This window comes from Marmota monax, unplaced genomic scaffold (genome assembly GCF_021218885.2).
Source record: "Marmota monax isolate L192 unplaced genomic scaffold, Marmota_monax_Labrador192_F-V1.1 WCK01_AAM20220418_F8-fsc00006, whole genome shotgun sequence".
Taxonomy (NCBI): domain Eukaryota; kingdom Metazoa; phylum Chordata; class Mammalia; order Rodentia; family Sciuridae; genus Marmota; species Marmota monax.
Window position 1 is genome coordinate 7,163,890 of NW_026693712.1, and position 22,474 is coordinate 7,186,363.

Sequence of the window (22,474 nt, forward strand, 5' to 3'; positions counted from 1 at the left end):
GGGTAACAAAAGTTAAAAAATAATCTTAAATCTAACTTTATTTTGAAACTATTTTCTTTAAAACAAATTTCTTTCCCATTTTTAATACTGTGACTATTATTTAACTACATTAATAAAACATTTAAATACAGTATTAATTTAATGTAAATAATTTTCTTTTATATGTTCTAAATCAGCATGGGCATTAATCATGACAATGACCACCCTTCATGTGCTGATGGCCTTCATATCATGTCTGGTGAATGGATTAAAGGACAAAATCTTGGTGATGTTTCATGGTCTGCATGTAGCAAAGAGGATTTGGAAAGATTTCTCAGGTACTGAGATCACTTATTATTGCTGCATTGTAAGTGTTTGTGTGTGCCTGCTTCCACTGCCAGCCAGCAGGTGACAAGAAGGAAAGGCCACCAAAGTAGAAGTCAAGGCATATGATTCTCATCTTGGCTTCTCTATTGACTCATGGTGCATTTTGGGACATGTTATTTAACTGCTTCTTCATTCCTACATTTTTAAAAAGAAGGGATGAATTAGATAATTTGTAAGGTTGAAAAATCATTATAATGATTTTTAAAGAAATCCATCACAGTATTTAAATAGATCTTCAATATTTCCCAGTGGAAAATTATGCATCACCCAAAACATCTGTTACTATCACAAAACACTTCCTGAATGAAATCTACACCTTTCCATTATGGTACTTCTAAACTCTACATTTGTTTTGCTAATCAATAGTTTTTACCATTGTAATAGACCCCAGTTATATTGTTTTACCCCTTCAATAATAGTAGCATATAACTTCTTCCTGGTTGTAAAAATAAATGAAAAATATTGCTATTATTCTAATTATCACTTTAGAGCCCTTGTTCTTTACTTTCATTCTTTTGATAATAGAAGGAACAGATGAAACAGTGATATGTAAAGTAGTTAGATATTTAAGATACTTAAAAATCTAAATAAAAATTATAGGAACACCTACCTGAAAAAATTCACTACAGAGATGAACTTTGTTCATTTTTAAATTTACAAGCCTATTTATTTTATTAAATTAATATTAAAATCGAATAAAATATTAGGTTATTACATTACCATAACTTGTTTTACAATACTTGGAATATATTCTATGCATACTCTTAGTCATGATAGTCTAGAGTACAGCAATCAAAGCACCATCAGTAGTTGTATCAGCCCATCAGTAGCCCCTAATGAACTTATTTCTAAAAAAGATGCAAGACATATAAAGCTGTCTTTAGATGAATTGAGACTATTACCACGTTAAATGTCAGTTCAAATATGGAAGTTGTATTACAGTGTAAAGTACAAAAATATCCACACTATTAATACTCAATTCAGAATAATTGCTTTAAATTCCCAAGAGTAGCTGATATCTTATAGTCACACTTGGTTTGGGGCAAGTTACTTTCTGTGTCTGAGCTTCTAGATCTTATGAATGCATGAAATGATACCCACTTTACAGTGTTATGTGGGTTAGCTTAGTTAATTCATAATGAATAGGTTTTATATACCCTTTGTTATATTACCTAAAACATGATAGTTATTATTATTTGTCAAGATTATCTTCAATAATTTTTAATAAATTAATCCATATATGAAATGATTTCTATAATCATTCAATAATAGAGCTTTTAACTGAAAGTATTATACTATTAATAATGTTTCTTCTTTGTATGCTAATTGATCATAACAATATTTCAAATTTTTATACATATCTGCATGCTGTCAGGTCAAAGGCCAGTAACTGTTTGCTACAGACAAATCCCCAGAGTGTCAATTCCGTGATGGTCCCCTCTAAGCTGCCGGGGATGACATATACTGCAGATGAACAATGTCAGATTCTCTTTGGGCCCTTGGCTTCCTTTTGTCAAGAGATGCAGGTAAGGGTCATGTCTAGGGGATTTTTAAGGGCTCACGTTCATTGGATGGAAGTACTGATTTAGAATTTGTATATCAAAAACATCCTAATCCTTGAAAGAATTTTCTAAGAAAAGGTTTGTCCATTATTTTCCTGTATGCTTTGGAAGTAATAGAGAAAAAGACATAGGCCTTCTTTACTTAACTAAAGTCAGCAAAGAAGGACTCAACAATTTTTACTTCAAAATATTCACTGAAGTCAGGCAAGTACTTGCATTGTGATAGATAAAATGCTCTTATTTTAAGTCTCCTAATTTCTTATATGGTAACTGGGTGAAATGCAATAAAAACTATATATGACCATGTCATTGTAGACAAAAACCTTAAAATAAAAATTTAAGAACATATTTTATAGGAACAAAAGTTGAAGTACATTTGTAATTTAACTAGAGGTAAAAGGAAAATATATAAAGTAATCAGTGTCTATATATTACTATTGAAATGGTCAGTAATTAACTACTCAGAGGGCAGTTGTATCAGATCTAAAAAATTTAAAGGATGAAGCAAAATTACCTTCTTAATTGATGTGAGAATTTCAGTTCTACTTACCCTTCCCTCTTTATTTTCTCTTCCTATTTCCCATTTCTATCTTCCCCCACCTCTTCCCAATGTATACACATGTTTTATACTTCAGGAGTAAACTGGTAGTCACACTCAGTGGAAATTGGGAGAGGTTCTCTGAAATATAGCTATTTCACACTGCCAGCATTTCTGTGACTGCCTCATGACATTGTTGAAAATAATGCTATTTGTTTTATTTGCCTGTTATTACCTCACACATGAGTTTATAGGTTCCATGAGGGCACACTGTCTTTCCAGCATCCAGCCCTGGGCTGGAACAGGTAGGCATCTAGTGAATATTTGATATAGAATTAAGTGAGTGAATGTGTGAAGGAGTTGGAGTTGCATCACATATGATGTTTAGAAAGGTCTACAGACTGCAGTACCCCAGTGGTAATAGTGGAGCTCTGCAGGAGCCAGTGTAGGCCCATGATTGTGACCTGATTCCTGGTGGTTTACATGTGGAGGAGCCTGGATCCTTGAAGGTCAGGACCATGTGAGCATTATAACAGTAGCTAGCTTTGGACCTGTAAACTCTGTCACTGGTTTCATCTCTTAACCTTCTCATTTAAAGGTTTGGACTCTTTTAAGATTATGAAAAAGTTGGCTACCATATTCTTTCTTAAATGTTTATAGTAAAATTATGTTTTGGGATATACAGAGCTGAGTTTGTGGGCAGACACTTTTGTGTGTGTGTGGGGGGGGGGGCAGGGTGAGGGAGCAGTACAAGGAATTAAACCCAGGGATGCTTTATCACTGAGCCACATCCCAGTCCTTTTTATTTATTTATTTATTTTTAATTTTGATACAGGTGTTTTAGTCCCCCTTTTTTTTTGCTTCTGTGACTAAAAGACCTGGACAAGAACAATTAGAGGAGGAAAAGTGTATTTTAGAGCTCATGGTTTCAGAGATCTTAGTCCAAAGATAGCCAGCTCTATTCCTCAAGATAAGCCTGAATGTCATGGTAGTGAGATGTTGTGGAGGAAAATGGCTCAGGAATCACATTAGGAAGCAGAAAGAGACTCCACTCACATATTTTAAAAAATATGCCCCAAAGGCATGTCCCAGTGCCTACCTCCTCCAGCACACTCTACCTGCCTTTAGTTACTACTCAGTTAATCCCCACTGGAGGATTAGTTCACTGATTGGGTTAAGGCTCTCATCACAATCATTTCACCTCTGAATGCTATTTGTTTTATTTGCCTGTTATTATCTCACACATGAGTTTCCATAGGTTCCATGAGGGCACACTGTCTTTCCAGCATCTGAATGTTCTTGTATTGTCACACACATCAGCTTTTGGAGGGACACTTCATATCTAAACCATAACACAGAGTCTCACTAAGTTGCTTGGGCCTCACTAAATTGCTGAGGCTGCGTTTGAACTTGTGATTCTCCTGCCTTCCTCCTGATCGGCTGGGATTTCAGAAAGGTGCCACCATGCCCAGCTGGACAGACATTTTTATATGCTGAAATTAAAATTGTTTTAGACAACAAAGCTGTCTACAGTAATTAAAAGTATTGATTAGGAGTATTTATTAGTATTTCTATTCTATAAATAGAAAGTTGGTAGAGCTAATAATGGAAGATATTCATCTTTTCAGAAGTACTTCAAATGTTTAAAAAATTCAATCAAATGGGTGGCTAAAAGCATGATTTGGGTAAATTTTAAATTATTTTCAATTAACAAAATTGCTATTGTTTAAATTAAAAATTTTGCTATTGTTCTCCTTGAAATGTAATGGCCATTCTAACAGTATGAAGAGGTTGAACCTGTTCAAGAGGTGATTAGGTCATCAGAGTTTCATTCTCATGGGTGAGATTGGTGCCTCTTGTGGTTTCTTTCTGCCATGAGAAAGCACAGCAAGAATACCCTCGCCAGTTGCCAGCACCTTGCTGTTAGACTTCTCAGCCTCTGGAACTATGAGCAAACACATTTCTGTTTATTATAAATTACTCAGTCTCAGGCATTCTCTTATAGCAACACAAAACAGACAAAGATAATTATTTTTAGAAGCTTTAGAAATTACTCTTAACGATGTATTATGTTGCAGATACTTGCATTTTACTAGGGCCATTCTACAATATTTAAACTCTAAATACCTGCCACAAAGTGTGTTCAATTATTTATGTCCATGATCTAATATGACTTAGAGTGAATGTTTGAGGCCCAATATGATTCTTATAATGATTCTATGCTACAGATAATATCTAATCCTATTTTACAGATCAATTTGAGGCTTGAGAAATGAAATAACAATATGAGGTTACTAACATTTAGATGCAAACTCTCTATGTTCTACTGCCTCTTCATGGAACTCAAACTACTTTTTATATACATTGTCTGCTGTATGGGAAAAACCTTAGATCAGAACCTGTGCTTAAACTGAATTCTTATTGTCTCCTATTGCAATTGCTCCTTCAGAGTTAAAAATATCTCTATTAATTTTTTCTAGGCTGTTTTCTCTATTTATATTTTATCATACTAACTCATCTGAATTGATTTAACATTTTTAAAAATCGATGTTTCTTAATATTTTAGGATATTCCCTTGTTAAACTAGACATTGTACAAATAAATTGTTTCAAATTTTAGTTACTCAGACATGATCTTCTTTTCCTCTCAACTTTTAATATTCTAATTCAAAATTGATTCATGTAGCAGATAAAGTCTTAGAAGAGATTATTTATTAATTCAGCAATTATTTTGACAAATGTTTATTGAGTTCCAACTACTTTCAAGGCATTGTACTATGTATTAATAATTAGCAGGAAATGAAAAAACAAAGTCCCTACCCTCATGGTTACATTTTTTTCAAGAGAAAAAGAAACTAAGTATATAAACATACATATATAGATAGAGAGATATACATACATGCATATATATATATATATATATATATATATATATATATATATATATACATTATGTCCGTTGTCAGTTGGTGAGAACTATTTTGGAGAAATATAAGTTCAGGAAGGAATGATAGGAAACATTAGTGGGTAGGCTGGTGGGGACAGTGCTGTTTGTATAAGGTGACCTAGTAAGGCTGACAGAAGGTGACATTTGTGTAGATTTCTGAAGGAAATGAGAGAGCAAGCCATGTATTTACTTGGGAGCAATATTACAAGAGGAAACAGAAAACAATTTAATTCAATTCAATTTTGGTTATCTTTGATGTTTAAGATGCCTAGTAGACATCCGAGTAGAGATGTAAAGGAGTCCAGGAGAGACAAGTTTTTAGACATCACCACTCAGGTGATTTTGAGGACACTAAATGTTAACACTAGAAGTGAGTTTAATGAGAAGAGCAAAAGTATTGAAGAACTGAGAACAATGTCACTGGTTTTTAGAGTGTAGAAAGATGAGGAGACAATACAAAATAAGACTTTGGTGAAGTCTATTGATGTAGGAATAGAACCAAAACAAATCAAGATCAGAGGCTAAGTGAAGACATTTTTACAAAAGGGTATTCAGCTATCTCAAAAGCTGAACACTAATCTAATAAAATGAAATCTGAGGATAAAGAATCAATATTTCTTTCAACCTCTGAATGTTACCACATTGGAGACCAAGCCCCTAACAATTCAGATCCCAACCATAATGCATACAGACTATTAAGTGGATCTGCCTGGTGCCACATGCCTGCTCATCTGTCATTTGAGCTCGATACGAGGCAAATATCTTGAAGGTGAGCTCAATAACATAAGAAGTGTTATCATCCCCCCTTTTCATTATATCTCTAACAACTTAATGAATGCCCAGTAAATATGTTCTGAACCAATAAGTGAATTAATTGAACAATGGAGTGATAACTCTTAATTTTCATTTATCTACTTGACTTTTAGATATACTACATGTCAAGATAGTATGAACCTCACTTAGAATATTAATGCAATGACTAAAAAAAAGCCAACATAAAGGGCAGATAGCTTGTTTAGCAGCTTATTCATAATCAGGCATTCTTAAGACGATCCGATTTCCAATCAAATATAAATGAGTGAGGGCTTACTACACCCTTCAACATGTTCAACATGTGTGTGTCTAACAGACTCTTACAAAGAATATATATATATGTATAGTTGGCCCATAGTGTCTGAATTAGATAATTCTCTTCCATATTTCTAAAGAGATATTTAAACACAAGCACTAGAGAGTCCAATGTTGCATAATGCTTATCTGATTAATGGTGTAAATTTACTCTTAGGATAATAACTTATATCTGCAAGAGGTTTAAAGAGACAGATGTAAAGATTCTTGTGAAACATTCTGACCTATAGCAACAATAGCTCACTCTCTGCATTAATTTGCATCATTAATACCTAATTTCTTGGATGGCCTTGTTCTTTTGTACCAAGCACTTGGTGCCTTCAGACCATCTGGCATCTTGTTTGTAAGTTAGCTCCATTGTAATAGTTGTTGTAATAACTTCTTGAAATGACTTAACCTGTCTAGGAATATATAGGTATGAAAAGATGTTTTTCTAGAAACACTTTAAAGCATCCCTGCAAGAGTTACCTTTCTTGAGTTAGTAGAGATTGTGATAAAATAAGGCATCTAGGAAACTTGCAGTCCTCCCTTTGTTTGGGGACTAGACTCACTGTGAATTGCACACCTATCAAAGATTTAGAAAACTTTCTACTGTGATTGATTCATATAATGACTGGAAAATTAACATGTGAGTCCCAGTTTTACATTTCTTCTTTATCTGCTTGTTCCATCAAAATATGTACCACTGGCTAGCCATGGTGGTGCATGCCTGTAATCCCACCAACTTGGGAGGCCAGAGCATGAGGATCTCAAGTTCAAAGCCACCCTCAGCAATTTAGTGAGGCCTTAAGTAACTTAGTGAGACCCTGTCTGAAAATAAATTATAAAAAGGGTTGGGAATGTGGCTCAATGGTTAAGCACTCCTGGATTCAATCTCTGGTACAAAAAAAGAAAAATATAATAAAAGTAGTACCTTCTAAAACCTCTCATCTGATCCAAAGTACAGACTGGCATTAAAATGAGGTACCTTGTGAACAATTCTAAAAGACTGAGTCTATAATTTGGCATTGTGAAATATCAGAGGCAACAGGGATTTGGACTTAAGGCTTACTGTAAAATAGTTGGAGGAGACACAATATATTATTTAAGACAATATAAATCTGCAGTATTAGAGTGTGGTATTGGCAGAGAGATATAACTAATTGCTGAAACATAGTAGAGAGTCCAGTCATAAACTCTCACATGTGTACAATTGATTTTCAAAAAAGGGACAAGGAAATTTAGTGGATAATGGGGAAACTTTCAATTAATTATGGGACATCTGGATTTTCATCTCAAAATTTAAATCATATTATATTCCAAAATTAACCCCAATGTACTATAGACCTAAGCATGGTATCTGTAAAACTATAAAACTTTTAAGAAAAATGTAGGACATCAGAAAATATGAACTGAAAAAATTAAAAAATAATAAATTATAGTTTGAATTTATCAAAATAAAATTATTTCTTCTTAGAAAAACTCTATTAATTAATTGAAAATGCAAGCCACAGAATGGGAGAAAATATTTATGATAAGTAGATCTTATTAAAAAAACTGTTCAGTTCAATAAAATGGGCAAAATATTTGAACAAACAATTCAGAAATGAAGACATACAACATGCCTTAAAAGATGCTCAACATTATTAACATTGCATTAAGAAATACAGATCAAATCCATAAGAGCTCTGGCTGCATACCCATTAGAAAGTCTTCGGTTGAAAAACAAAAAAATATCAAGATATTGTTGATGATGTACAACCACTAGAACTGAAATTCACATATACTGATGCTGGAACTTTTAAGTGGCACAATAACTTTGTAATGATTTTAGGTGGTTTTTCTTAAACGCTTAAGCATTTACCTACTGTAAGATTTACACTTTGTACTCCTAGATCCAAAAATAAATAAATAAATAAATAAATAAATAAATAAAATCTCTGTATGATTTTAATCATTTTAAATTCAGTAAGACCCATCTATAATCTGTCCAGGTGAATGTGCAATATATATTTGGCAGAATTTACATCTGTAATTGTTAGGGCTAGTGTTTTAGAAATATCATTTAGGCCAAGGTGCTTAGTACGGTTGCTCAGGTAATCTGACTTCACTTCTAGATGGTATATAAACTGCTTAGATGGGGAATTTAAATATCCTACCATGATTGTGTAACTGTCAGTTCCCATTATTATCATATTTTGATCCATGCTTCATAGAATTCTTTTGTTAGACACTAATATAGTTATTATTTCTATGTCTTTTTGGTAAATTGAGCCTTTTTTTATGAAGAGTCCCTTTTATCCCTGGTGGCATCATTATATTGAAGTTATTATATCTGATAGTAATGATTTTTATATTCTTACTTTTTACATGGTTTAACATTTGCCCTTCATTTATTTTAAATTTATTTATATACTTACATTTAAACTGAATTTTTTGCTGTAAGCATATAGTTGAATTTTACTTTTAATCTGTTTAATAATTTATGGCCTGTCAATTGAGAGGTATTTAATCCATTTATATTCAATCGTTAATGTTTGGATTTAGGTCTAGTATTTGATAATATGATTTATTTTTTAACTCATCATTTTCCTCTGATCCCCTTTCTGCTTTCCTCTTTCACTGAGCCTGCTGCTTAGGGAGGGATGCACATGGAGCCGTGAGAGAGGAAGGGGACACCCACCTAGCCAGCCAGATCCGCTTAATCAATGGGGTGACAGATCACCCTCACATCCTCCTTCCTGCTTTCTTTTAACATTATTTTCATGCTTTTTAGAATCTTATTTTGTTTGTTACATTTTAATCCTAACTCTTTACCTGTTTTAATGGCTTGGTCAGGTCTGGGATTATAAATTAATAAGCTTGTCAAAAATAGGGCCATTGTGGCAACTCAAATCAGTTGAAATTAATCATAGATAATATTTACTTGAATGAGCATGGAAATATTCCAATAAAACTTTATTTAGAAAGGGGGAGGCTGGCCAAATAATAGAGCTATTGTTGCCAGACCTTTTGATATTACCCCACAAATTTCTGTATGTTTTTCATATTTTTCAATATTTTCTTTCTCTCATTTAGATTGGATAATTTCCCTTGACTTATTTTCAAGTTTACTCAACATTCAATTTTTATTTCACATATTGTATTTTTCAATCTAAAATGAATATTTTCATTCGCTTTTTTAAAAGATACCTTTTAATTCTTTACAAGTTAATTCCCTGGGGCTGGGGTTTTGGCTCAGCGGTAGAGCACTCGCCTAGCACGTGCAAGGCCCTGGGTTCAATCCTCGGCACCATATAAAAAAATAAATAAATAAAGATAATAAAAAAAAAAAGTTAATTCCCTTTACCCTGCTGAGTACATCAATAAGGCCAGTTTTAAATTTTATGAAAATTTATGTATGTATCATCTTAGTGTTGAATTGTTTCTTTCTTCTTCATAAATAGTCATATTTTACTGGCTTTTCATAAGAAAATAATTTCTAATTACATGCTAGAAATTGTGATGTTCTGTTGTAGAGTAAGGATTGGCAAACTTTGACCTGGTAGGAGCGGCTACTGGTTTTTGTAAATAAAGTTTTACTGGAATGCACTTGTTCATGTATTGTCTGTGACTGCTTTGGGGCCTCAATGTCAGTGTTGAATAGTTTCAAGAGAGTCCATATGACCCATAATCATGAAATATATGCTATTTGACAACTTTCAGAAAAAGTTTGCTGACCACTATTGTAAAGACTCTTAATTCTTTTTTTATTACTCCAAAGAGTGCTTTAATTTTTTTGTTTTCACAGGCAATTAAATTCGTTAGATTCAGGCTGGATGTTTTGTTTCATCTGCTGGGAATCAGTTCACTCTTCTCTTATCTGGACTCTTTATAGTGTGTTCCATGTATGCATAGGTCAGGTGCCATGACAGCTGTAGGCTCCCCTATTCTCCTCTCTCTCAGATGATTTCCTTAGTTTCTTAGGCAGCTTTGACTATTCATATTGTATTTTAGGTGTTTTTTGTTTGTTTGTTTAGACACAGATTTATTTAGGAAAACAAATACCATCTTTCTCAAAAAAGACGGAGACATCTTTTTTGGTGTAAAGCAAGGAATAAGCATTCCAGGGTTAATGTGTGCCATCTCCACAGAGAGAGACAGCCTGATTTTTTCTTCATAATGGTATGTTTTTCACCATTGTTTTGTCCACCCAATGTCAGGCTCTGTGCATGGGCAACCATGAAGTCAAAGTTGTAAAGATGATTAACTTACTTTTTGCTGATTCTTTCAGTTCCTCTCAAAAAAAAAAAAAAATTCTGCATTTGTTTACTCTCTAGAACTTTTAAGGAAGTTAATTTTTCATATTCTGTCCTCAGTTTAGAGTTATAAACTACAAGAAATGTTGGTCTTCTGAGACCTTAATCCACCATTCCAGAGAGGATCTTACCTTAATTCTAGGTCTTTTTCTTTTCAAATACTTCAATGAGGTCCTTTCATCTTTTTATTCTTTGCTTTGCTTGGGGGCTTCCACTAATAGATATTGACAGTCCTTACTATTAATTTCTTCTTGCTCCTTTGCTTTCTCTAACACTTCCTGATGTATTTATTGAAGAGTCCTTTGTGTCTTGCTGAGTTATTCATTGGTTGTGTATAGATTATTTTTCTTCCCATACTGTACCTGTTGCTCAGCTTCTGCCTCTGGCTGTCCCACAGCATAGTGGAGTATAGGAGGGAAAGAGAAAATGTCAAACTTGCTTAACCAACAGTGGCCAAATCCTCTGTGCTAATGGATGCAGTTTCTAGGATGTAAACAAACTAGATTTCTAGTACTTCTGAAAGCCACTAAAAAGAAGATTTATAATTCATGGTTAAAATTTAATTATTCATACTTTTCACAGTCAATCTTATTTGAATTTATAGTTGTGTTATCAGGCTCATCATTGCTTCTCATTTCTTTCCTATGAGATCATCTTTCTTTGTATTAAAGAATATCATTTAGAAATATCTTTTCAACCGATCTGTTGGTGGTAAACACTCCTTTTTTGTTTCCTTGAAAGGGTCTTTATTTAACCTTCAATCTTGATAAAATTTTAGCTGAGTTCAGGAATCTAGATTGACAGGTTTTTGCGCCCCCCCCCTTTCATTGAATACTTTGTGTATTCACTTCCTTACATTGGTGCCAAGATGTCATCTTCACTATGTTCCTAATCTTAAATTTTTCAATACTTCACTGTTTATTATAGTTTTTTTAATAAATATCCTTTAATGGTAAGTAAACTTCCTTTAATGATTAATTTAGTAAGATTTTTTTAAAGAATGTTAAATTAGGTCACATATTTTGTATGATTAGATATAAAAATCATAGCTGTTAAAGTTATTGATGTATCTTGATTGCATTAATCACATCCCTGACATTAATCTAACCTTATTTTTTGAAGAATATACTTGGTCATGCTGCTTTGAATTGTGTCATGCATGCATTGCTCTATTCAGCCTGTTAAATTTGTTTAGCGTATTTAAATCTAAGTTAATAAATGGGATAGATTACTCTTTTTGCTTTCTTTTTAAATTCCTATATGGCTTTAGTATATAAAATATGTTTAGAAGTTATGTCTGGTTTTTCTTTTCTCTAGGGAATTTATGTGAGTTGGGAATCCAGGTTTCTTGAAAGACCATTCATTTTTGGACCAGGTGTATTCTTTGTGGGATTAACAATCAGCTGTAACTCACTAGTAGTTGTAGGATAATGATATGTTCTGTGATTGGAAAAGAATATTATAAAGCATTGTCCTAACTGAACTATGTTTTTTATAAAATGTTGAGTTATTAAAATTATATATTGAAGGGCAGTAGGTGAAAGAGCAAGGAGTTATCTGATCAAGGGTTATTACTTCCAGGTAGATTATTTAATATTGTTTTATTAGAACAACCTAATGGAACTCTTTGCCATAAAAACATGGGTACAGATCATCTTTGAAGAGAAATTTTTATGATTTTCTGTAAGAACAACTAACCTTCCATTTAAAAATATACTGTAGTATATTTATGCAAACTTGCTAAAAGCCTATTTGAGATAAACATTCTAATTCTTTGATGTTCTTTTAATGACTTTTTTCATATAGAAGAATAATAAAGGGAATATTATATTATATTTTATCAGTTTGCTAAAAAAGAAAGTAGAGTTAGTAGAGTTGTACATTTCTCTTGTATTTTACCATGCAAAGCATTTTTAGTTTTAAAATTATTTTCTTAAGTGATATTAAGAGTTTTCGCTAACCAAATTTAAAAAAAGCATGTGATTCGTGTATGAAACACATGTAGAGTGTTGAGTGTTTTGTTCTAACAACACCCACTCTACCCCTGGGAAAGGGCTTGGTATTCATTCATTCATAGCTCTAATATCACAAATCTGAGGCATTTCACTTTTTAAAGGTGAAAACAATCTATACCATTTCTTCTACATTTTCTTGCCTTAATTTTGACAGTTCAGTTTGAATTCCTGGATAAAAGTTACTTGCAAGACTGAAACTGTAACTTATTCACCATAAGATCTCTAGACCTGCAGAACAGAAAGTGTACAAAAGCTCTCCTCTAAGAGTCATTTATTCTAAGTGACTGTGCTTATCTTGAAAAACTGCCAAGTTTGCTTTTTATGCTCTTGGTGCCTCAAGTGGGAATCAATTAGAGTACCTGCTGTTTTGAATAGCAGAAGATGGTGGAAGGTCAGAATTTAGACCACCAACAGTGTTCAACAAGCAAGTACTCTTCTAAAATGACAGTGTAGAAAGTTTGATTTTAGGTCAATATGCATTGGTAAACTAATGAACTTGACTAAAATGAGTCTTCTTTTAGCACAACTGAGCTTTACTGAATAGAAATAAAGCAGTTGTTCAGTGGAAAATTAACATTTGATTTTTTAGTTATAGAAACATTTTTGATAGAAAGTCTTAAAAGAGGGAAAATATTGAGGAATTAAATCCTTAGGTCAGAGATCTGTCAGCTAATATAAAAATGTGCTTAAAAGCCATATATGATGAACATTTGGCTACTTTATTTATTTCCAAGAGTTTAAAATATTGCAAAAGAACAACATTATTTGGGCATTCTTTAAAATAATTTTCTAGGTAATTTTTTTCTTAGAAAGATGCATGCAAAAAAAGCACATTAGTTAAGATCAATCATATCTTACATATAACATATTTGTGTGAAACATTTTGAAAGAGAGAAAATGTCTGTTACAGCAGATAAAACTAGGTAAATAAAAAATTTCAGACTCTTTATGATAGAATTTTGAATTTATGACCTTACAAACAAGTTCATAAATCTAAATATTAAAACAAATGAAGATAGGAAAATGATATTTTAGGAAATACAAGTTCAATGTTACAGTTCTAACAGACCTGTTTTTGAGACTTTACATATATTCTTCCCAATGTATCTGATAAAATGGTTCATAATTTTGCTGTGATGTAATATGTTTTGAACAAACCCATCAGAATAATCCTCCTAAAACAGGCTTTTTACTTACAGACCCATATATCAATTGCTAGGTGTCTTCCTTTTTCTCTACAAATATTGGATTCCTAGTCTTTCCTGGTATTTTTTTCTTCTTCTTCTTTTTTTCTTTTGAAAAAAAAAAAGACATAAATTCATTCCATGCAGTACATAAAGGCAATCTCACAGAATTATTAACTTCCTCTTCCAAATTTTCAGTCTGTTCTTCACTACGTCTTTTCATTACTGCTCTTCCTACTTTTATCTGTGGGTGATACTTTCCAAAGCACAGTGGGTGACTGAAGCCAAGAATAGTACGGATTCCTTTACATATTACTATATCTTTCCTACAACAACAACAAAATTTAATTAATAAATTAGGAACAATAAGAGATTAACAATAGCTAATAATAAATTAGAATAATTAGAGTGGGGAGGGAGGAGGAGAGGGAAAAGGAAGTACTAGGGACTGAATTAGAGCAAATTATATCTCATGCTTTTATAATCATGTCTAAATGAATCCTAATGTAAAACTAAAAGGAACAAATTAAAAACAAAAAATAAATAAAATTTACGAATTGTTTATTTTATGGGTTTTCTGTTTAATAGTTTCAAACTGTGATAGACCATGGGTAATTAAAGATGTGAGAAGTAAAACTGTAGTGAGGAAGTACTGCCTACACACCTTTCCCCACTACACAGGCCTTCTCACCTTTCCATGACTGTGTCACTCACATTCACTCATCCTGTTTTATTAACCTGATCTCCAGCTTTGTGCATCTTTCTGGGCACTAAAGATTAGCTACTTTAATCATCTTTGAATATCTGCCATGGATTTCATATTTCTCTGCAATTTGTTAACATATGCTTGTGTTTGAAGAACCTCAGCCATCTTAAAGAAGTAGATGTTTCTGGGCTGGCTGTCATTACAGTGGTGGCTGCAGTAGCTGCATCTCTTCCCTCTTATATTTACTTAACTCGCTTATTTTATTGTCACCATGTCTCAGCTACTTTATCCTAATATATATAATATATGTATATATTATATATATATATATATATATATATATATATATATATATATATATATATATATATTTAAATTCTCTTTAGATTTTCCCTAGAAAAATTTTATTGTATCTCAAAGGTGTAAAATGCATTCATACCGAGGTAAAAATGACTGAAAACAATTATAGCAGAGCCTGTATTGTGTTGAACATCAAGGCCATATGTGCTAACCATGGCACAAAGCATATAGCAGAGTTGAAGTTCGGATAGACTTTAGGCAAGGAGACACTGAATTCACATCACAGAAACAAACATGTATTCTTCCAACTTGGTTCACATCAACATATAAACAGTGATTCTTTTAGCTTAAAATTTCCCATAGTACATACATAGTCTTGCATAACCATGGGTATTTTAAAGAAATTTTAAAATATTTAGATTTATTAAACAAATTTTCTATATTGTATCAATCTATCACTATAAACACATTATATACTCTTTCGTTTATGTTTAATATTAAGAGTACCTGAAGTACATTTTTATTCAAATCATTTTGTTGTCCCTATCAAATGACTTTCTCAAAAATTATTGACTTAAACTCAAAACTCTGATACTGTCCCCTTATTAGTTATTTTGCCCTTATTTGCAGCATGTTATTTGTACGGGATTATGGTGCAAGGTAGAAGGTGAGAAAGAATGCAAAACTAAACTTGATCCACCAATGGATGGGACAGACTGTGACCCTGGTAAGGTAAGTGATGAGTGTTGCTTGAATTTAATAAAAATATGAAATGAAACTTGGAAAACTTGCATTTTCTCTTGTCAGTTAAATATGCATCCATCTTGACATTGGTGGAATTATTTCCATGTATACACAAATATTAATATTTTCTCTATCTTTAATTTTAACTTTTACGTTTTTTTCAAATTCATGATTCTTTGTTAATATTGAGGAGGTATGTTTATTGTTGTTCATTATGGTAATATAAAGAGTCATATATATATATATTTTTAAACAAATGTGATTCATATGTTTTAACTAATTAAACAGAAGAGTATGAATGTTAATTATGTTTGAAAATAAAATAAGCATACAATAGTATAAATGATAAAATTTCTCAGAGCACTAATGAATGTTCCAAGTTATCTCAGCAGACCAGAGTATATTTTTCCTTGTCAAGTTAGCATTTTAAATAAAATATTCAAATTGATATTTGGAGATTAATCAATATTTGACTAGTATAATTTAATGTGGTTCGTAATATTTTAGGAACTTGTTAGTATACATTTTAAGGTCAAAATAATTGATGCTAAAAAAATAATTGTCCTTTGAAGAATGTGAAGTAGGTAGATGCCATATGTACTTATAGTTAATTTCATCAAAAGAAATACTTTCCATGATTTTTTAATTTGTATTTTATAAAAGAACGGGGGATTTATTGATGAATTGTGAAATCAGAAACCTCCTCACCTCTGGAGAGTATGGATATTTATTACATTTGAAAATAAACAGCAACAAAAACTTTACAGATTACTTACTGTGAATTAAAAAAGAATTGTTATGTGAAGTGCTAGTTTGAAAATACAATTTAAAAGTGGATGGAAATACAGCAATTCTACTTCTAGAAAATTGTCATATGTATTTATTCATGTGCAAGAAGACACACATACACACATACATACACATCCTCCCATGCAAAGTAGCCTATGTTAACATGCACTTTTTAATGATGAAATTTTTTAAAAAAATATTCTTGGGCTCGATTGTGGCTCAGCGGTAGAGCGCTCGCCTAGCACGGGCGTGACCCGGGTTCGATTCTCAGCACCACATAAAAATAAAGGCATTGTGTTGTGTCCATCTACAAAAAAAAATTCTCTCTCTCTCTCTCTCTCTCTCTCTCTCTCTCTCTAAAAAAAAAAAAATTCTTAATGAGAGGAATAGTTACAGTATAATTTATTTTTTTAATGAGGTAGATATACAAGAACTAACATGAAGAGATATATAAGACATGGATGTTATTATAGGCATGTCAGAAAAATTGATACTAGTTAATACCATCAAGGAAAATGCAGTTTGTGTACAGATGTGAATATACATACACATGTAGTGTACAGTTTTAAGCTCAGAAAATAGTTTGAAAACATAAAGTGCAAACTGTAAGTAGAAGTTACCCTTTTGGGAGGGAAATGAGATTGGGGAGTAGGAGTCAGGCAACAGGAGATGAGGGTAAACACAACTTTTCTCCATACATATCTGGATTGTTTGATATAAGGACAGAGTCACTTATTAGTTCTATGATTTTTTAATTTAAAAAGTGCAAATTATTTAAGTTGAAACTATTTCTGAAAAGACCAGAAATGTTTTATCACCAGATACAATCTGTAAGAAAATGGCTCCTTGGAGGAAACTTCTGTGAAATATCTGTCCATTGTTTATAGATTGTACCAAATATTTTTCTATGAGCTTAAATAGAGAGTGAGAAGTTGGGTCTGTTTTATTTTTTTTCCTTAAATTATACACAGAGGTGTAACAATGTGTGTATATCAGGCAAGTCTCATGATACTACACTAAGTAATTTATTGCTTGAATTATAAAACCCTGTACCAGCAATAATTTTCATCATCTCCTAAAAGCAGTAATATGGAGAGATAACCAAACCTTCATCCCTAAGTCCTTAAACATCACAAAAGCCATTCGTCTTACTCAGTTCTACTTCAGCAATATAAAATTTCTTCATTTTTATTATCTGGCACACTGACTATCTGTTCACTGTGTTATTTTCCTTCTCGTATTTTTGAGAATAATTTCCTTCCTTGAGATGTTTAAAGTAAACTTATTCTTTCAGTAATCAAAACTATAATTACTTATCAAAAGTAAATGTTTTATTTCCTTAAAATTGCATTAATGATATTCCTGTAGAGTTTTGTGTATTGAAATCACTACTGAACTTCTCAGTTCCTTGGGCCATGTGGGATTTTTCAAAGGTCCACATGTTCCAGCTGTTGTGGGAGCCATCCCATAAAGAGCTTTCAACACTCTGCTGTCATCTGCCATAGTGCTAAGATATCTGAGTGCTTGCAACCCCACACTAAACACTACTGCTAGCTTGGTGCATTGAAAACCAAGAGACAAAGCTGAGGGATTTTAAAATTTATAACAATATAGAGTTGTTAAATGAACTTTTTTAAAAATATTTTTTTAGTTATAGTTGAATAGAATACCTCTATTTTATTATTTATTTGTTTTTTTATGTGGTGCTGAGGATTGAACCTAGTGCCTCACACAGGCCAGACAAGAGCTCTACCACTGAGCCACAACCGGAGCTATATAAATCTAGTTTATCTACAAGTATGTGATTATGTCAGAGAAGATATCCACTGAACTCCATAGTTAATGATTTTCAAAATAGAGACTCATGTATTATTTACAGGCAGCATTTTTTCAAATTTAATGCAACCTGTTTTCTTTTTCCTCCTTTTCTCATTGTACCATCATCTTTGTACAATTTCTATCACTTTACAATTCACAATACCATTGTAAATGTGCTTACGTTTATATTTTTAAAGATGAAAGAACTGATAAATAATTTAGTAAAAACCAGTAAATGTATGTTGTTTTACTTACAGTGTTTTCAAGGAATGAAGAGTTTAATAGCCATTTACTAGAATTTTAGACTATTTGAAGGATTCTGTGTAAGATATTTTTGTTATTTACTTTCCTCAATTCATATTCTCCATATTACTATCATCATTTATTATTGGAAATAATGAAACCTATAATGTCACCACAGTTTCACTGTGTATATGTAGAGATCTTTTTGACTTGCTTCGTCCTCTTCTGTCTTCTTGAGAGTGCTAAAGAATGATCAGGCTACGCTGACATCTCCGTGACCCTCCTTCAACTGTGTGTTCTCGTAAATTTCCCAGACAAGACCACATTAAAAAAAAAAAATAGGTAGAATAGAATTGTGATCAGATTTTTTATATCATGTACTGTCCTAGAATTGTCAATATTATATATTACTTTAGTATTTTAATAAATCAGATTGAATTTGCAGATAAGAATAATTTTGAGTTTTTTAAACCATATGTGATATCTTTTGAGTCTAAAAAATGTAAATGTATGATACAAAACATGGTGCTAGAAAATTTATGGAAAGCATCATTAGGATCAGTTTTATATGAATCCAGTAGAATGTACTGCATAATAATTTAAGCAAAAGCATTGAACACTTTTCTCAGTGTTGAAACACAGCAGCTCCCTCTCCCCTTGTTTTATTCCAAGATCTGGTTATCAGCAAGGTGACAAATTTTAACTCTTAGAGTAGTCTGCCTTTCAGTTTCACTGATCTATGTATGCACATTGGCTTGTATATCTGTTTCCATTTTTCTTCATCTGCCAGAGGTTATCTAGTTTAAATTATATGCAAGTCTAGATCCCAGTCCTTCTCAGAATATTTTTAGTCTCCTATGAACTCTAGCCCAGCCTTTCAATGCCAGCGTGCTGCTAAATGGGCAAAGAGCTGTGATATGCACTCTGGGAAAAATAAACACCCTTCAAAAGGCCAAAACACTGTGACCAATTGAAGTTTGACAGCTTTTACCTTGGATTTTTTCCACGAATGGCATAACATTGTTAAATCCTTAAAGCCAGAAGTCATGCAAGTTTTCACATGGTCTATTTTTCCTCCTTTTTAAATTTTTAGAATACATCTTCCTACAAAATTCCAATTTATTTAATGACAGTCTTAGCATGTGGATACATTTTGAATTATTGAGGTTTATTTTTCCAAGCCTATATTTAAAACATTTCAATTTAAAAGAATTTGATTTAAATTTTGATATTATTAAAGAAAATCTTAGGGACTGAATTTTTGGTGCATCTTGATCTCCTAAAAAAAAAGCATATATTCTCAAAATAAATCTAAATAAAAACTGCTGAAGGATGAAGAGAATTTTTTATCAGATTTCTAGAATAGACTATCATTAGTAATATTAATGTAAAGATATATGTAATATTGTGTTTGTGTTACTATAGTTGACCTTCATTAAATCCTTATGCTTTCTGTTTATTGCTTCATTGAACCCTTAAAAAATGTCTTATAGGTAAAAAGTATTGCATTCACACCTTGGAAATGAAGGAGTTGAGATTCAGAGCATATCTGCAATTCCCTCAAAATCCTTTGTAAATCCTGCTTCAATTAAGTGTAAAAAATCATTGAGGGATAAAAGGATCAACTTACTCAACCCTGTTGCTTTACAATCACTAATAGAAAGGTTTCTAATTTTAACTTAGTATTTTCTACATGATTTTGTTAACTTTAAGGTGTTTGCTGTGACCATCATCTATCTGATTTTCAGGAATTCAGAGATGATTATTCTCTTGTCCATATCATCTTCCATGACTACAAAAACAGCCTCTTGCTGCTTTTGTTTTAAGTTAATGAAAATAAAAAAGATAATGACAATATTTCTTTCTCTTCTTTCATGGTTATCTTTCACATTTAATGTATTATAGAATAAGTGGAACAAAATGACAGAATTTCAGAGTCTAATTTCCCGTCTTTCAGACAAACTTGACTTTCAAAAGAATGTTTGACTTTAATGTGGACACTTTCAGCAGGAAAAAAAAAAAAACATGAAGTGTTATAAGGAAATCATATTTCTTAATTACAAGGAAATAGAGTACCCCAAATTATTGATTTTTCAAATGAAAATTGCTGAATTTTCTGAAATGTCTGCTTCAACCTAGCTAATTATAGAGAATGTTTACTTATTGTTTTTTTTTTTTATTCTGAAACATGACTATGCCCCTTTTGTCCTTTTTAAATTGTAATCTCTTGCTAAAAAATAAGTTATTACATTTTTTCTGGATGTCCAACCTCAAATTCTGCCTCCAGCACTTCCACCGTGTCTCTATCACAAGTACTAACAGGACACATATCTTTAAACTGCTTTGATGACAAGACTTTATTATCTGACATTAGTACTGTGGGAACCAGACCATTATATTACTATGACAAAAAGAAAATTCCAACTTTTTTTTTTTTTAATTCCACATGCTTTGTGCTAGAATAGACCTAATTCACTTGCATTAATTCCATTGACTGTTAGGCCAGTGATTGATTTTCAGTTGTGCCCTGATTTGTTCACCTAAGACATAACTTTTGGAATAGTGGTGTAAGGCTGGAGAATGTACCAGCAGGACCTCAACACCTGAACACCTGGCCGGAGAGTGGAGTGTCTGGAGTTCCTGTAGCCGAACCTGCAGTGCTGGGACCAGCAGTCGAGAGCGCATATGTCCTGGGTAAATTCCAAGTTCTTAGATTGGGGGAGGGTGGCTTTTTTTGTTTCTTCCATATTAAAATGTAGAGTTTTTTTTTTTTTTTTTTAACCAATAAACCATGTAGAAAAGCAAACAGAACCCCTCAAACACTATGTCACTGTAGAAAACTTAGAAAAGTTCCTCGAAATATTTTAGGTAAAGCCCCTTTTTAAAAACAAAATAATGATCCAGCCCTTTTGAAAATAATTAATGAAAGCTACAAAAGAAGATTTTGTTGAGTAAATCAAATAATATATATGTTTCAAAGTTAAGTGAACATTTAGGGGAACTATATAATTATAGGAAGATGATAAGAAAGAAAGGCAGGAAATGAGAGCAAAATTAATGATGATATAAGCTAAAACTAATGAAAAACAAAAACATGTTGAGCACGTGTGCAGACAGGGATTATTAAAGATCAGCTTGTTCAATGCCATCACTCCTAGAAAGGTCCCAGGAAACTGTGAGAAGGACATTTCAGCCTGTTAGCTTTGACTGTCAGTGTGGAGCCTGGTGGCACAATTCAGTCACAAGCAGTTTTAAATAATTTATACAAAAACAAGTGCTTAGTGATTCTAAGAGCCAAACTTCCTCATGGGAATTATAGGCATTCTCTTTTACCACTAACTTCTGCCCCTTATTCCTCTATTTTAATTTTAAAAATAAACTATACATTTCCTATTACTATCAAGCACTTAACGTGTCCAAGCTTTCAAAAATAGATTTTAATATGAGGTGTTATATGTTTTTAATGTAATGGCTTTTAATTTTTTAAGTTGATAGTTATCACAAAAAAAAAAAAAAAAACAAAGGTAAAATTGTTTATTTGTACTGTCTTTTCTAGGCTAGGTTCTGAAGCAAGGGATTGTAATGGTCCCAGAAAACAGTACAGAATATGTGAGAATCCACCTTGTCCTGCAGGTTTGCCTGGATTCAGAGACTGGCAATGTCAGGCCTATAGTGTTAGAACTTCATACCCAAAGCATGTTCTTCAGTGGCAAGCTGTTCTGGATGAAGGTATGACCAACCATATCCCTAACATCTTAAGTTTACTTCTAGACTTGCAGAGTGTTCTACAATAGTACTGTTATAGAATATCTTCTATATATTTGACAACTTTACTTTTTCTATTTTTATTGTATATAA

At 32.3% G+C, this 22,474-nt stretch overlaps 1 protein-coding gene across 1 annotated transcript in view; it reads left to right on the plus strand.

The window, feature by feature from the left end:
• Window positions 1-22,474, plus strand: part of Adamts19 (ADAM metallopeptidase with thrombospondin type 1 motif 19) — a 265,915-nt gene that overhangs the window by 150,551 nt on the left and 92,890 nt on the right. The window contains exons 9-13 of the mRNA XM_046460436.2: window positions 177-317; window positions 1,742-1,892; window positions 15,653-15,754; window positions 21,180-21,310; window positions 22,173-22,345. Of these exons, the coding sequence (XP_046316392.1) occupies window positions 177-317; window positions 1,742-1,892; window positions 15,653-15,754; window positions 21,180-21,310; window positions 22,173-22,345 (698 nt within the window). The remainder of the gene's footprint in view (window positions 1-176; window positions 318-1,741; window positions 1,893-15,652; window positions 15,755-21,179; window positions 21,311-22,172; window positions 22,346-22,474) is intronic.